The sequence below is a fragment of the Cucurbita pepo genome, chromosome 19 (genome assembly GCF_057944985.1).
Source record: "Cucurbita pepo subsp. pepo isolate OVF chromosome 19, ASM5794498v1, whole genome shotgun sequence".
NCBI classification, from domain to species: domain Eukaryota; kingdom Viridiplantae; phylum Streptophyta; class Magnoliopsida; order Cucurbitales; family Cucurbitaceae; genus Cucurbita; species Cucurbita pepo.
In genome coordinates, this window is record NC_141816.1 from 9,539,497 (window position 1) to 9,555,107 (window position 15,611).

At 33.7% G+C, this 15,611-nt stretch overlaps 1 protein-coding gene across 2 annotated transcripts; it reads left to right on the plus strand.

The window, feature by feature from the left end:
- The first annotated feature begins 1,035 nt into the window (after window positions 1–1,035).
- Window positions 1,036–15,339, plus strand: LOC111781617 (RNA cytidine acetyltransferase 1). 2 transcript variants are annotated; one of them, XM_087119948.1, is made up of 27 exons: window positions 1,036–1,411; window positions 1,684–1,775; window positions 2,288–2,459; window positions 2,606–2,728; window positions 4,211–4,384; window positions 4,728–4,838; window positions 4,937–5,070; window positions 5,153–5,246; window positions 5,914–6,012; window positions 6,220–6,356; window positions 6,514–6,611; window positions 8,348–8,471; window positions 8,637–8,724; window positions 8,838–8,937; window positions 9,008–9,060; window positions 9,726–9,902; window positions 9,983–10,020; window positions 11,219–11,312; window positions 12,883–13,062; window positions 13,196–13,304; window positions 13,375–13,444; window positions 13,521–13,668; window positions 14,032–14,160; window positions 14,374–14,499; window positions 14,643–14,708; window positions 14,801–15,098; window positions 15,182–15,339. In XM_087119948.1, exons 1-26 carry the CDS (start codon window positions 1,307–1,309, stop codon window positions 15,050–15,052), a joined length of 3,093 nt encoding a protein of 1,030 aa, XP_086976074.1. In that variant the 5' UTR covers window positions 1,036–1,306; the 3' UTR covers window positions 15,053–15,098; window positions 15,182–15,339. The 2 variants fall into 2 exon arrangements, with proteins under 2 accessions (XP_086976074.1, XP_023518075.1); XM_023662307.2 differs by having other exon boundaries at window positions 1,037–1,411; window positions 14,801–15,339.
- The last annotated feature ends 272 nt before the right edge of the window (window positions 15,340–15,611 follow it).

Below are 15,611 nucleotides of genomic sequence, written 5' to 3' on the forward strand. Positions count from 1 at the left end.
ATTTGGAAAGCAGTCCAATTATGATAAGTTACAACTTTTTTTTCCGTTCTTGGATCAAGAGTGTTATTATGTCAATATCATTATTTTGTTATAATCAAGATATTATCTGTTTTAGTTCGCAATTCATTAAGGTTATTATTTCAATATCATTATTTGTTATAATCAAGATATTATCGGTTTTAGTTCGTTATTTATCGTCATTTCACAATTTTTAAATATCTCTATTAGAGAGAGATTTTTACATTCTTATGACTTGAATGTGTTCACATCTTTTATCTTCATTGACTAAAAAACCTCTGAAATATTTCAAAAATGAGAAGATTTATGTCTCAAGAAAATATGAGTCTTTTAATATATAATATATTAAAAAATATTTTTTAATTAGATCATATTTAAATAAAACATTATATTTTAAATTATATATATATATATATATATATATATATATATGAATATGAATATTTCTCTTTTGACACATTACAAATCAAAAATATTTATTTTATATTTAATATATAAAATTATTAAATATGAATTTGAATCTTTTAATATAAAATTAATTAATTATTTTTTAAGCATAAACAGTAGATCAATCTACCATTCAAAGTTATAATGGTTGGGTATTTCTTCTTGATGATGTTGGGCAGGTTACAGTAATAATAATAACAATGGGTTACAACAACTACAATAACAATAACAATGAGTTACGACAACAACAACGCATTATAATAATAACAACAACGAGTTACAACAACATAATAAAATAATAAATTATTACAATAAAATGCTACCGTAATTACGTAATTACATACAGTGAGTTATTATTTTTATTTTTTATTTTTATATTTAAACAATATTACATAATATTTGAAAAGATTGAGAGGTACGCACGTCACTCAAATCCCCTATCAAATAATAGCATAATGAAAATATGAACCATAGAACCAATAATTTATTTTTAGGTATTAATAAAGTAGTAAATTATGAAGAATTATTATTTATATTTAAACAATAGAGAAAAAAAAAAAAAAAAAAACAGGAAATAAAATTTTTCCTAAAACCCTACACGCAGGCGCTTCCCTTCAAAACCCTATACGCAGGCGCAGGCGCCGGCGGCCATCCCTCTCTACACTCCCTCTCTCTACGCAGGCGGTCGGTACGGCACCCCTCTCTCTCTAAGCAGGCGGTCGGCACGGCACCCCTCTCTCTACGCAGGCGGTCTCTGCACGGCGGCCACCGCTCTCTACACGCAGGCGGCCACCTCTCTCTCTAGTCTCAGCACAACTTTTGCAACAATACTACTCAAGGAATGAGGAAGAAAGTAGACGAGCGTATCAGGACTCTTATTGAGAATGGTGTCAAATCAAGATATCGCTCCATGTTCGTCATCATCGGCGACAAGTCTCGGGATCAGGTGCTTTTCTTACTGGTGTATACCACTGATTTTGTTTTAGGGAGAGGATGTTTTTTTTTTTTTTTTTCCGATTTTATTTGTTTCAAAGTTATAATTGTTGGGTATTTCTTGTTGACGATGTTGGGCGGGTTACTTGGCCTTAGTCCAATGGATTTTTGGCGTTGAATTCCAGTTGAGAGAATATGTAGCAATGTTAATGGCTTATATATTTGAGTCCTGAACTTTCATATAAGCGAAAAGATAGCATATGTTTGATTGTTTTCTATTTACAGATTGTAAATCTCCACTACATGTTAAGTAAGGCGACGATCAAATCCCGGCCAAATGTGCTTTGGTGCTATAGAGATAAACTTGAGCTCAGCAGGTTAGTTCTCGATGGTAGAACTGTCAAATTTTTTTGGCTTTCAAACTGAACAAATAAGTAAGTGTTGGAAATTGTCAGGTTTCAATGTTGAAACTTTAAGTAAACAAGTGTGCTTCTTTTGTGTATATACTATTTTGTCAATAGTTTTTGAACCTCCAACCTCAAGGGGAAGGAAGGAGGTAGGCTCATGATGGCCTGATTCTTCACTTAAAAAAACTACCTTCATTAATTAAAAGTCAAAGCATTTGAGTTGACTATGTTGTATATATACTCATGCCCACGGTGTTACGATCATCTTGCAAGAAGTTTAAGGACCTTATATTGATTCGTTAAAAAATTAATTAATCATTTTTAGGCTTCTTTAAATTGTTCAAATTAACATTAATTCTTGTTTTGACATTGATATAGGTTGTCACGCTTAGAGCTGTACTTTGTTCTTGTAATCATTATTAGCTTGAAATTTTCAGATAATTATATGCTTAAGATTTGAGTGGATCTATTATTTGGGACAGTCATAGAAAAAAACGTGCAAAGCAAGTAAAAAAGTTGATGCAGAGGGGGCTTCTGGATCCTGAGAAGGTTGATCCTTTTTCTCTTTTCCTTGAAACTGGAGGAATAACGTATTGTTTGTACAAAGATTCAGAAAGGATTCTTGGTAATACCTTTGGAATGTGCATACTTCAGGTAGATAATCACATACTCTGTAACTGTTAGTTAGTTCTTTTTTTTTTCTTTTTTTTTTTTTCATTTCATATCGATTTTCGTATAGTTAGCTATTGGCTGTCTAAAAATCATCTCCTCATTTTATAATCATCATTTGCTGGCATTAGGATTTTGAAGCTTTGACACCAAATCTTCTTGCAAGAACCATAGAAACAGTGGAAGGTGGTGGATTAATAATCTTGCTGCTTCGTTCCTTATCCTCATTGTCCAGTCTTTACACCATGGTCATGGTATGCGGTTTCTATTCTTTTACAAATATTTTCTGCGGAAGCATGTGAATTCATTTGGAGCTATATTTTATGTAAGGTTATAAATTATATTGAAGGATTGATGGGAAATCTACGACAAACATTCTTTATAAATCTGAATAAATGTGTCTAGTTAACTCCACTATACCCTAAACTGGTCCTTCTTCTCATCTATCTATATATATATGTCCACACTGTAACAATTTCTCTTATGTTTAGCATTATCCTATGTAGAGGCAATCAGTCTAAATTCTTGAAGTCATTAGTTTTTACCCTTTCATAGGAGTATTAATGTTTGGTTGATGTAATATCCTATATATTTATGTTACTAATATTTCCATTTGTTGATTGGAAAGGGAATGAAATCAACTAAAATAGGAACAATCATTTATTTTAATCACTACAATGTAAATAGCAACATAGTTTCAGTTAAGGGAACCGATTGACCATATTCTCTGTCAATCTGAAATTTTCTCATGTTTCAAATGAATTCAAGGATGGGAAGCTCTGACAGTGAGTGGAAGTCGTTTATAGATATTTACAGGAGGATGGGGGATTTTTGAAATCATTGTCCAGTATTTGCCAAAAGGTCCTCCGGTACCGTTGTTAATATGAAAAGGGGAAAGTAACCAAAGTTCCTATCAATTAAACTCCATTTGGAGCAACCAAAATAATAAGAACAATCAAATTTATAATCCCTCTCTATGCCTTCAAACATACGTCTATCTCTTTCATTTTTAGAAAATCAAGGACCTTGCAAACATTTTTATAGGTTTTCTCTTACATATAGTTTCAAGTCCTTTTACTAAAAAGATTAAAATGAAATAGAATTATGAAAATTTTAACTCTCTAATTTAATTATCCAATAGGAGTTAGAGTTTTGGACATGTACAATACTAAGTGTACATAGGTTGGATTGGGAGGATTTTCTTGTCGGGTTGGTTGGGTCCACTGCTCGAAAGAATTGAATAGATTGGACAACCCAACCCTACTCAACCCTTCTTTGTGTTGGGTTGGGTCATTGCGTTGTTCAATTTTTTTAACTAAAATGTAAAAATTGAATCAAAACCTAAACAAATTCAATTAAAAATCAAAATCACAATTTGCTAATTGCATTCCTAGTACTCAGAAAATCAAGCTGGACTTGTTAATGATACTTTAGTGTCTGTGCTTCGTGGGTAATAGCTTTCCTGCCTTGGACACAGAAATCCTGTAGATTGCTTAGTATTCAGTAGATAATTATGTACATACAGCAATTATAATTGTGTCTCTTTGCTTTTAATATTGGCATCTTTTCTTTTCGTGTCTGAAATTTTATCTTAACTCTTTGAGTACAATGTTAATTGTTCTTTTACGATACAAATGTTGGCAATTCGTTGGATGCCAGACTATGATAGTTGTCATTGTACCCGGTATTGTGCTTCGTTATTATTTGAAGAAGAGCTCACAGATGATTGTTGCCAGGATGTTCATGGAAGGTATCGAACTGAATCCCATTTGGAGGCAGCTGGTCGTTTTAATGAACGCTTTTTATTGTCACTTGCATCATGCAAAGCATGCGTTCTAATGGATGACGAAATGAATATACTACCAATTTCTTCCCATATAAGGTCAATTACTCCCGTTGCAGTGAAAGAGGTATATTTCAACATTTGTAAATTTCAAAGTGTGGAGACAATTTGAGATCATATGATGAATTTTTTGCCAACATGCAATTACCTAGATATGGTGTTTTTTTTTTTAACAAGAAACAATTTCTCATAATGAAAAAAAAATATATTCAAAGGATGCAAGGGTGTGAAAATAGAGAGAGAAAAATCAAGAACCTAGAGGTATTTACAATCAAATAGAGCTGAGAATAATAAAACTATAGATGCTTCATTCATTGTTAAAAGCTTCACACCCACTAGTTCATCCAACGAGACAACCTTTTCTTCTTTGTAATTTTTATTTATCTAACAATGTTATTTCTATTACAAAGGACTCGGAGGGGCTTTCTGAAGGAGAATGGGACCTTAAGAATTTAAAAGAACAGCTAAATGATGAGTTCCCTGTTGGTCCTCTTATAAAGAAGTGCTGTACGCTGGACCAGGTTTAAATTATCTCTGCTACAGTTTAGTTCTATAATTATTTGCCCGTATTTTTCACTCACGACTTAGACTGTGAATGTCCTTGTTTAATATTTGATAGGGAAGGGCTGTTGTTACATTTTTGGATGGAATTTTGGACAAGACACTTCGAAGTACAGTTGCATTGCTCGCTGGTCGTGGTCGGGGCAAATCAGCTGCTTTAGGATTAGCAGTTGCTGGAGCTGTTGCTGCTGGGTACTTTTTTAAAATCTATTACCCGAATACACTTTTAGATTAAGAACTATTTTGTATTTTGACTAGAGTAATTATTTTGAAGGTACTCCAATATTTTTGTTACTGCACCCAGTCCTGAGAATCTTAAAACATTGTTCGATTTTGTTTGCAAGGGTCTCAATGAACTTCAATATAAGGTAAGATTGTTTTCTGTTTCATTTGTATGGCACTCCTAATCTCACCTATGAATTTGTGAAAAATCTTATTACACAATTATTTTTGAGTCGTTTAATTGAATATATATGAAGCTAATTTTTTCCTTCTTTCTAACTTCACGGGTTTATGTTTTAGAATTATACCATTTTCAAGTTGGTTGCTTGTGGTAAACGATTTGCCTATTGGTTATCTGAAATACTGCCGTTGTCATGTTATGTATCAAATCCAAATTGTCTATCCTCTTGCTAGAAATCTTACTTGGTCAGATTCAGTCTATCTTGAGACACCCTTTCAATGTTTTCCTGTTTTTAAAGTACACAACCATTCTGCTGTATTGCTATGAGGCTTCTTGCTATAAAACATCAATACTGCAGATTCTGTTTTTTAACATCATTTCTTATCTTTGTTGAGTTTCCGCTCATCATAATAGGGTGTCAATTTTTTCCGGCTATTGGCAATTATATAGATGTTGTGGTATCTTCACACTTTCAGTTTAGATCTTATTTAGAAATGGATATTTCTGATTCCTGTGGTGTTTGAGGGGATACTCTGGGAAACGCCATTTTGCCTATCATCTCTTATATCAATGATCCATATTGGACTAGGTTACTAGTTGTTTTAGCTTGTGAAGGTTATATGTGTTTACAGGAACATATAGACTTTGATGTGGTGAAGAGTACCAACCCTGAATTCAAGAAAGCAACAGTGCGCATTAATATCTACAAACAACACAGACAAACAATTCAGGTTGATAGATTCTCTGACCTTTTCTTTTGTCCTTTTGTGTGCAGAACATGTTTATTCCATTGTTGAGGTAAGTTTGAATTTTGGTAACAAGAGACAAAGAATAATATATCTTGTTTCTTATTGAGATAACATCATAGGCTCTGATGCTAGATTTCTATTCGGGAAAATATATATGACTTTCCTTTTTGTATTCTCTTTGTTGTGCAGTATATACAGCCACAGGAGCATGAAAAGCTTTCTCAGGTTGAGCTGTTGGTTGTTGATGAAGCTGCAGCCATACCATTGCCAGTTGTTAAATCTTTACTTGGTCCATACCTGGTCTTCCTTTCATCTACTGTGAATGGGTATTACTTCGTTTCTTTTTAATTAACTCATTTGTAATTTAGTTTCTTGTGATGTATTATGTTAGAAAGAATCCTCTGAAGTTATTTTAATGCCTAATTTCTCTAGTTCCCTTTGATCCTCAAGTGATCTTTCTTTTTTCTTTTGCCACTCCTAAAGGTATGAGGGTACTGGTCGATCATTATCATTAAAGCTTTTGCAGCAGTTGGAGGAGCAAAGCCAGGTGTCTAATAAGAGCGTGGAAGGCTCTCTCTCCGGTAATTACGAACTAGACTTATAGTCCTACATGCCAACCTGTTGGATTCTGTGGTAGCATGCAACTTACTGTTCTGTTTAGACTTTAAAAGTACTTCCGCCTTTATGTGGTTGAAACATTATTCGAATTATTTGCATGATTTCATGATTATCACATCGTGGCTAACAACAATTTGGTAATTTATTTCCTTGGCATTCACTAATTTAGGTCTTTCGAGTTCCTTGGAAACTTTTTTGTGAATAATTCCTGTCATCTATCCCTCAAGGTTTGAGCATAGGCCGCCAGCAGATCTGTATACCAAATGCTTCATTTTTGCTCCATGTGAAACTAAACCCTCCATTGTGAATCAAAGAGAAAGAATATAGAATTATCATTAGTCTCAATGATATCATTGCTGGATAATAAATCAAAACTGGGTCCTCTCTCAAATCAGGATATTGTGATCGTCTTTTACTTCGGAGGACCTTTTTGATCTCTATCTAAAGGAAGGAAGGTATTTGATACAGAAATGTCTAAAAGGAGATGAAAAATCCTGATTTTTTCCACAGATATCTGGCAACAAGTAAGAGAACGCTTGTGATATCGAAATTAGGTTGAGTCTTTATTATCTGAGTTTCGAGTAGTTTGAGAAATTTTCACAGTAAGATCAGTGACTAGAAAGTTAGCTATGTTATCATCCTTGTCCAAAGATATTGGGTGATGTGAAAAACTATGTCCAAAGAAAATAAGCATTCTTCTTTCGATGTTCTTAATGGAAGCCTTAATACTTAAAAGTGGTTTACTGAAGAAGTTACCTTTCTTTGTTCTAATGCCATCAGTAGGTACGCTTTGTTTTGAAGATGGGGATTCTCTTAACCTTTCTCTTTTTTGGATGCTCCTATTCTCTGTGTGGTTGGTTTAAGCTATTCTCGCTTCAAGATGCAATAGGTGTTCTCGTAAATTTTGAAGGAGAACGTATTTCAGCGACTAATCGGGCCTTCTTTGCCTTCAAAGCCCTTTATTATTTGGTCCAATTCGATTAAGGTCCCTATTTCAGAAATTTGGATGGAAAGTCTAGAATCCTCGATAACAAGTGTCTCCCTCGGTTCAAGCATTTTGATTCGGCTTGCTTGACGGCTTCATTTTCTATTTCCATTTTTTTATTTGTTTTTATATTAATGATATTTACTTACATAGTGTCATTTTTATCTCTCATTAATCTTGTTGTTGTGTTTTTATTTTTTCACTCCATAGTGGAGTTTGTATCTTTTGATCCTTATTATCTTTTCATTCTCTTAATGAAAGTATAGAGTCAAGGCTCCTGATTTATATTTTCATTTTTCGTTCATTGATAAAATAACCCTCCCTTGTTTGGGCTAGCTCTACCATTCAACTTGTAAATTTCGATTTGATCAGGCTGAACTGTTTCCAGTAGGAAATAGTTAGTACTATAGTTGTGATTTCTGTTTCGTAGAACTTGTAAGTCATGATCTGATAAAATCTTGCTAACCTTGAGTTGATGAAAATTTATAATGGTTTCTCTCCTTGAGCATGTTGGCTTTAGAAATGCTTTTCGTGATTTTTCTGGTCAATTAGTATTTTAGAGACAGTGAATTTCTTGAAGAAAAATATGTTCTTTTTGCTTTAATGAAGTTCTTTTTCATAAAATTATTTATGTATATATTTTTTTGTCTGCTAAACAAACCCTTTATTCCAATTTTGGCTTATTGTTAATGTCTCACGCATTTATGAATGTAGGTCGTTTATTCAAAAAGATTGAACTGAGTGAAGCTATTAGATACGCTTCTGGGGATCCCATTGAGCAATGGCTTCATGGGTTGCTTTGTTTGGATGTGACCAGTTCAATCCCGCCTATTAATAGGTTGGTTGTCTTTCAAATGTACTTGTATAAAGGGAGAATAGAAGAAAAATTATAGATAAAATTAAATAGATTTCTTATTAAAATAAATAAATATATAAAACCAGGTTAAATAAATAATAAACAAATGTACTTGTAATTATATGTTGCCTCGTTTTTGCTGAATAGATTGCCTCCGCCAAGTGAGTGTGACCTCTATTATGTCAATCGAGACACACTCTTTTCCTATCACAGAGATAGTGAGCTGTTTTTACAGGTAATTTGATGTTGAATAGTATTATCAACATTTCATGATTGTATATGTTTAGTTGGAAACTTGGGTTACTGTGTTATATGCCTCTATGTTTTCTGGTTCTCTTATTTTTGCAGCGAATGATGGCTCTTTATGTTGCTTCTCACTACAAAAACTCTCCCAACGACTTACAACTAATGGCAGATGCCCCAGCACACCATTTGTTTGTATTGCTTGGTATGTCTTGTATTTTCGTCTATGTCAGCTTGTGACCAGCTGGTTTTTACTGACAGTGGATTCCATGCAGGCCCTGTTGATGAGACCAGTAATCAACTTCCAGATATTTTGTGTGTCATTCAGGTTGGCACCTACCTGATTATTATTATTATTATTATCATCATCATTATTCTGGGGGTGGGATATTGAATCCACTGGATAAATGCAACCCCAATTCATATTTTCATTCTCGGTTGTTTATTTTACTTTCCATTCCATCTTTAGGATGATAGCAAGTGGGAGAGAATACCTTCTGCAGTATAGCTTCAGAAATTGTTCTTTTTGTTCACGAATTTTGAATCAAATCTAAACTTTTGTTGCTTATGTTGCATAAGTCTATATAGACTCATTCTAGAGTTGGGATTCCGATGGTTTTGTTCTAGAAGATTAGGACTTGTCCAAATCAAAACGACTAGAAAAGTTGTAAAGTTCGAAGTCTTCACTAACAATTGCTGAAAGTAAAGTAAAGTAAAAAAAAAAAAAAAAAAAAAAAAAAATCTTATTTTGCTGCATCATGCAAGCACTACTGTGGGAATCAAACTTTTTATTAATGGAATCAAGCTATAATTTGAGAAATTGTTGTAGATGTAATAGGTCTACTCTTTGTCTCGTATTTAATGTTAGTGTTTCTTCCCGTAATTGTATTTTGGTTGTCTGAGATTTGTGCATGCCTCATATCAGATATCTAAAATCTTGACATTGTTCCTATGTTTATTATTTCGTAATTGTTTCCATTTTCCTTTGTCTAGGTTTGCCTTGAAGGACAAATCTCACGTAAATCTGCAATGAAAAACTTGAGTTCTGGTCATCAACCGTTTGGGGACCAAATACCATGGAAATTTTGTGAACAGTTTCGGGAAGCAAATTTTCCTAGTCTTTCTGGTGCTCGAATAGTACGGATTGCTACCCATCCAAGTGCCATGAAGGTAATGCACAGTTTATATTTTATAAGTGTGCTCATCAGGTTGTGTAAAGCTTTTGTAATCGTGCAATTTCATTGTTGTAGCTTGGATATGGGTCGCAAGCAGTAGAACTCCTGACCAGGTATGCAAGTACTTTGAGCAAAGTTGGATTTTACAATTTTGATCCCTTTACAGATCTGAAGCTGTGGACAATCTTGAATATTTCTTTTTCTTGATTCTAGAATTTGTTCATGAGCGGTAAAAATAACTAAAATCTAAACGGTGATTTATCTAGAATAAGTTCAATGGTAAGAAATTACAAAAAGAGGAGATAAGATATTAAAAAAAAACTAAAGCCAAAGAAGTTATGAGGTCTTATAAATGATGCAAAGAAGGATGAACTATAAGAGTTGAAAAAAATCCAAATGAGTTTGAGCTTGTTGTTGACGACTCTAATTTCTTTCTAGCAAAATTCCTCAAGTGAAAGATCTCACTAGATTTAGCTAAAGAGTTTTCTCTCTTTGGCCATGGGATCAGCCCAAAATTGGGCTCTTATTGAGAAAAAGGAAATCGAGCTTTTATTGATAAAAATGAAAGCATACAACTGCACGGAAAAAACAAGAGTCTGACCATAACTACAAAAATGAACTCCAATCAAAAGATAAATAAAAATCTTGAGATAGTCATAAATTTGATTTGAGATAGAAGCTGATAGAGATCTTACAGAAGTGACCAGGTGTCGAACTTCTTTCCTAGATAAGTCTAAACTGTTGAGAATTCATTTGTGTTCTTTCATTCTCCCAATGAAATCTTGGTTTTCTCATGTAAAGTTGTTTCAAGTTATTGGGTCAAACAAAACTGAAACCATTAAGATTAAGCCTTACCCCTAAGCATCAAGTCAATTTTGCATCCTGATAACAAAGATCACACTTGTTGGACAATACATCAAGTCAATTTTGCATCTTGATAACAAAGATAACACTTGTTGGACTGTGATATCCCAACATACATAGATCTAAAGTTCCTTATAAATCTCCTATAAAATATAGCAACACTAGGAAATAATCTAACCTACCAGCTTCTGTTGAAGAGTTCTCACAGAAAAAACTATATTCAATGAAGTTGTCCCAAAGTCCCCATTTCATTCAGGAGCTTAATGCTTCAATTCATAGAGTAATCAGTTAACTAAAATCCAATTACAAATGAAACATTGAACTTTAAGGAAACTACCAAACTACCTCAAGTTCACTATATTAAGAAGGCATCACACATTTTTAGGTCGTACGTACTCAGTTTTCCTCTTTTCCGTTACTAAAATCTTTCGATGCACCATGTACCAGGTACTTTGAAGGGCAGTTTGCTCCTATTACTGAAGCTGAAATATCAGATGGGGACGTTCAGGCTCATGTTAGAGTCACTGAAGCTGCAGAAAAGGTCACATAATTATGAATACTCTCTTTCTCGAGCATATTAAGTAAAATTAAAGTTTAGAGAGGCTTTCTTTTTATGTTGAAACACAATTTAATTTTATGCCTTCTTTATATTTAATTAGACGCTAGAGCTTCTAATTTGTGAAGGTAACAAGAAAACCTAGAGGTATAAAAGATTCCACATAATTAAATGAGAAATAACCAAAGGGTTGAGTGTACAGAGTTTTTAACATGGTAAGTATTAAACTACTCCACAAAGCCATGTGTAATTCAGAGCAAGTTCTTTTAGATTAAGCAATTCAATAGAGATAGTAATGCAGGCACCCAGTATCAATATAGAGCAAGTTTTCTCATGACAAAAGCTGAAATGAGTTGTATATTCTTTATTAAAATTCTTTAGGAAGCTGTCATGGTTATATGTTCCTTCGCACTTGAGCTCTCTTTCATGCTTTAGATTTATGCACAGGATAACTTGCTTATTCTGATATTAAACCTTGATCTTGACGATAACAATGATACCTTCGATAATTGGCACCTATACTAAAAGAAATTGATTCACGTACAGAAGTGTTCACAAATTATTAATGTTTGAGGAATAACAACATTTGATACCTTGTTAGATTCTATAGATTCTATATTTTCTTTGAGTTTTGGTTTCAATGATATTTTCTTTTTCTTTGTAGCTTGACTCTTTTTTTATGGGTTTTATTTTTGTGTGCTCATGAAAGTTCAGTTTATCATAAAAAAAATATCTAAAACTGGAAACAAGCATATTTATGCGGTTATGCACAAGCACTTTTGGATGTCTTAGAATTGAGGTTGTGGATTACAGATGAAAGAAATCACTTCACTTGTGGATGTCTTAGAATTGAAGTTGCACAATGTACCTTCTCATTGTTATTGTTATTATTATTGTTATTGGAAATATTCATTGTTATCATTATTTAAATAAGACGTGGAGTACTTATCAAACTCACTAGGGAATAGAAAGGGGGAGGAAGTATTGGAAGGGAAACCACTGACCCTTACGAGAGATGAATGATTATACACGATAATCCAATGAATACTGATAATAAATTTCATAAACTCCTTGCTCTTTATGTGGGGGTTGATGCCTTACTCCCGCTATCCTATTGTATCTTTCTTTCTGGTGATGGATGTTCTTTTTCTTATCCAGAAAAAATGCTATTACAAAAAATGTCATTTGAAATGACTCACTTTAACGACAGAAGAACAAAAATCTTTCTCCCTTTTTATTCATGATGACAGAAAATTTAGCAAGATGCATTGCACTGTTATTGTTGACGTTCGCGTCATTTGTTTAACAAGAAATATCTAATATAATACTGGTGTATTTTCACCAGTTAATTGCAATATGGGCGTTGCAAAAGCCAGCAGTTTGTCTGTTTTTTTGTTTTTTTTTTGTTTGTTTTTTTTTTTTATCTAGATTCAATATTCAATATTAATGTATCAACCTTTTATGCAAGATCATTACCATTTACTGACTGCTTTTACAGCGGTGCAAATTAGTTTACCACGACAGTTTTGGCCTTATCTTTGATTCGTACATGCAGGTTTCATTATTAGAAGAAAGCATAAAGCCTAGAACTGATCTTCCTCCCCTGCTGGTATCTCTTCGTGAACGACGACCTGAGAAGCTTCACTACCTTGGTGTTTCCTTTGGACTCACTTTGGATCTTTTCCGCTTTTGGAGGAGACATAAATTTGCCCCATTCTACATTGGCCAGATTCCAGTTGAGTTGGATTCTAGATTTTACGCTGTTGGAAAATTGTTAACGGTTCTATTTGCTGATTTCACATGAAAAAAGAAGGTAAAGAATGTTTTTTTCCTATCTAATATTTTCCCTTTTCTTTTCATGTATTAAGAGCACTGTGACGGGTGAGCATACCTGCATGGTCTTAAAGCCTTTGAACAATGATGAAATTGAAGCTAATGAATCTTCACAGTTGGGATTTTTCGGTCCATTTTATCAAGGTAAGGTTTTTACATTTAATTATTTCCCTGTGCTATCTTTGGTATTTGATTCTACGTTTATGAGCCACAGATTTCAGGTTAAGGTTTATTAGACTCTTGGGTTTTAGTTTCCATGGAATGGAATATAAGCTAGCAATGAGGTGAGTATATTTGATTATTAACTACTAAATATGCATTTTTCTTCTTCAATTGATAATTCGACTTAAAATCCCCCAGTGTCTTGGATCCAAAAATCAACTTTACGGAACTAGATCCTTCGGAGGATACTATCGAAGAATTTTTAAATGCAATCAGATATCTTATGTCAGCACATGATATGAAGCGATTGGAAGCCTATGCAGACAATCTTGTTGATTTCCACTTGGTAAGATTTCCATCCCCTATCTCTCTTGTATATGTATATGTGGGTTCCAAAATTCCTACAGATTTCATACCTCCATGCATATGTTATCGAAAAGGTGTGCATTGAATTTATGTACACTTCTAAAATGGAAATGAATTTTATGGCTGCTTCAATCAAATGAAACTAAAAAAGCTTTTTCATATTCTTCACTTCATATCTTCTTCACCCCCTACCAATGGGAGTTTCTCAATCTACCTATTTAACTTTATCATATCGTAGAAAGTTCATGAGATTTTTTATCTGCAGTTTATTGTATGCATACCAATCCTTAAGAATACAAAGCCCAATTTATCGATTTAATATTCTTTTTCTGTTGATTTACAGATACTAGATCTTGTTCCATTACTTGCACAATTGTATTTCATGGAGAAACTTCCAGTTACTTTGTCGTACACACAGGCATCTGTATTGCTCTGTACTGGACTGCAGTTACGGAATGTTACTCATATTGAGGTTTGTTTCATAGTCTTTCTTATGACTGTTTTAAATCTTTTTTTACCACAAACTTCATCAATCTGTGTAATTTGGTCCACTGTTAATTACTTTTTGTACTAGTTGCCAAGTAGTTGCTGCTTATCCTGTTTTCTTTTGTGTGTGGTGGTGGGGAGGGGGCATTCTAATTGTTAAATGTTATGTATCAATTTTTGGAAATCGTATTACTTACAGGGACAAATGAAGTTGGAGAGGCAACAGATACTGTCACTTTTTATCAAAGTCATGAAAAAGTTTCACAAGTATCTTAATGGAATTGCATCCAAGGAGATCGAATCGACCATGCCACGTATGAGAGAGGTAAAAATTTAGTATCTTCGGGAATTCATGCTTGCTGTGTCTTATGCAAATTTGAACCTACCAAATAATTTTACTACAAAGTTGCAAGATTTCAAGTAGAATGGGGATATATTTATTGCTACAAATGCATGATTTTACTGCAGATTCCACTGGAACCCCATGAGATCACTGTTGATGATGATCTCAAGGAAGGCGCAAAACAAGTTGAGGTAAGATTCATGCTTCATATTATGAATGCAGATGGCGCTCGCACACACACGCTTATCTTTTAAATCAACTCTTTGCTGGAATGGAAATGCAGGAGAAAATGAAAATGAAGAATGAGGGGTCGTTAGATGTTGGGATGCTGCAACAATATGCCATTGTGGACGGAGAGGTTGATTTTGATGGTGCTTTGGCAAGTGGTGGAAAGATTCCCTCTGGCGGAGTTGTAAGTGTAAAATCCAATAAAACGAAGGCAGAGAAGCAAGTGAAGAAGAAAGAAAAAGAGCAGAGCAGTAGAAAACGAAGTAAAGATGATGGTTTCAAATCAAATAAAAAGAAGAAGGCTTAAAAAGAAGAGCAACAGCAGCAGCAGCCATGACAGTAGGCTAGGAAAGGCGAGAAGAGGCTTGAAGTAATGGCTAATTGGCCTTAGATTTTGTTCCTTTATTTATTGTTTAGGTTGAAATTACAGGAAAAGGCGAGAAGAGGCTTGTAGTAATGGCTACTTGGCCTTAGATTTTGTTCCTTTATTAGTATAGGTTGAAATTACAGGAAAAGACGGATGTTGACTCATATTATGTAAACTATTCCATCCTTAAATTTAATTTTTAGGGGTCTTCCCCCTATTATTGTTCATTTGCATTTTAAAAAAGATAATTCAAGTTCATATGGCTTTACTCAAATAGGCAAGTTAATGAGTTTCAAAATGTTGAATCTTGATGAAAAGAGGCATTTGTCATCGTATGCCCAATGAGCTACGCTTTTTTTACGAGGTTGTCTTCTTATTATCTACATTGAGAAAAACTAGCACAACAACATGAACGAACTTTTTATTAGTAGTACATCATCTCTCTTGAGGAATATGTTTAATTTCCCTTATTGGAAGAGTACTAGGAAAAAGAAAAGAA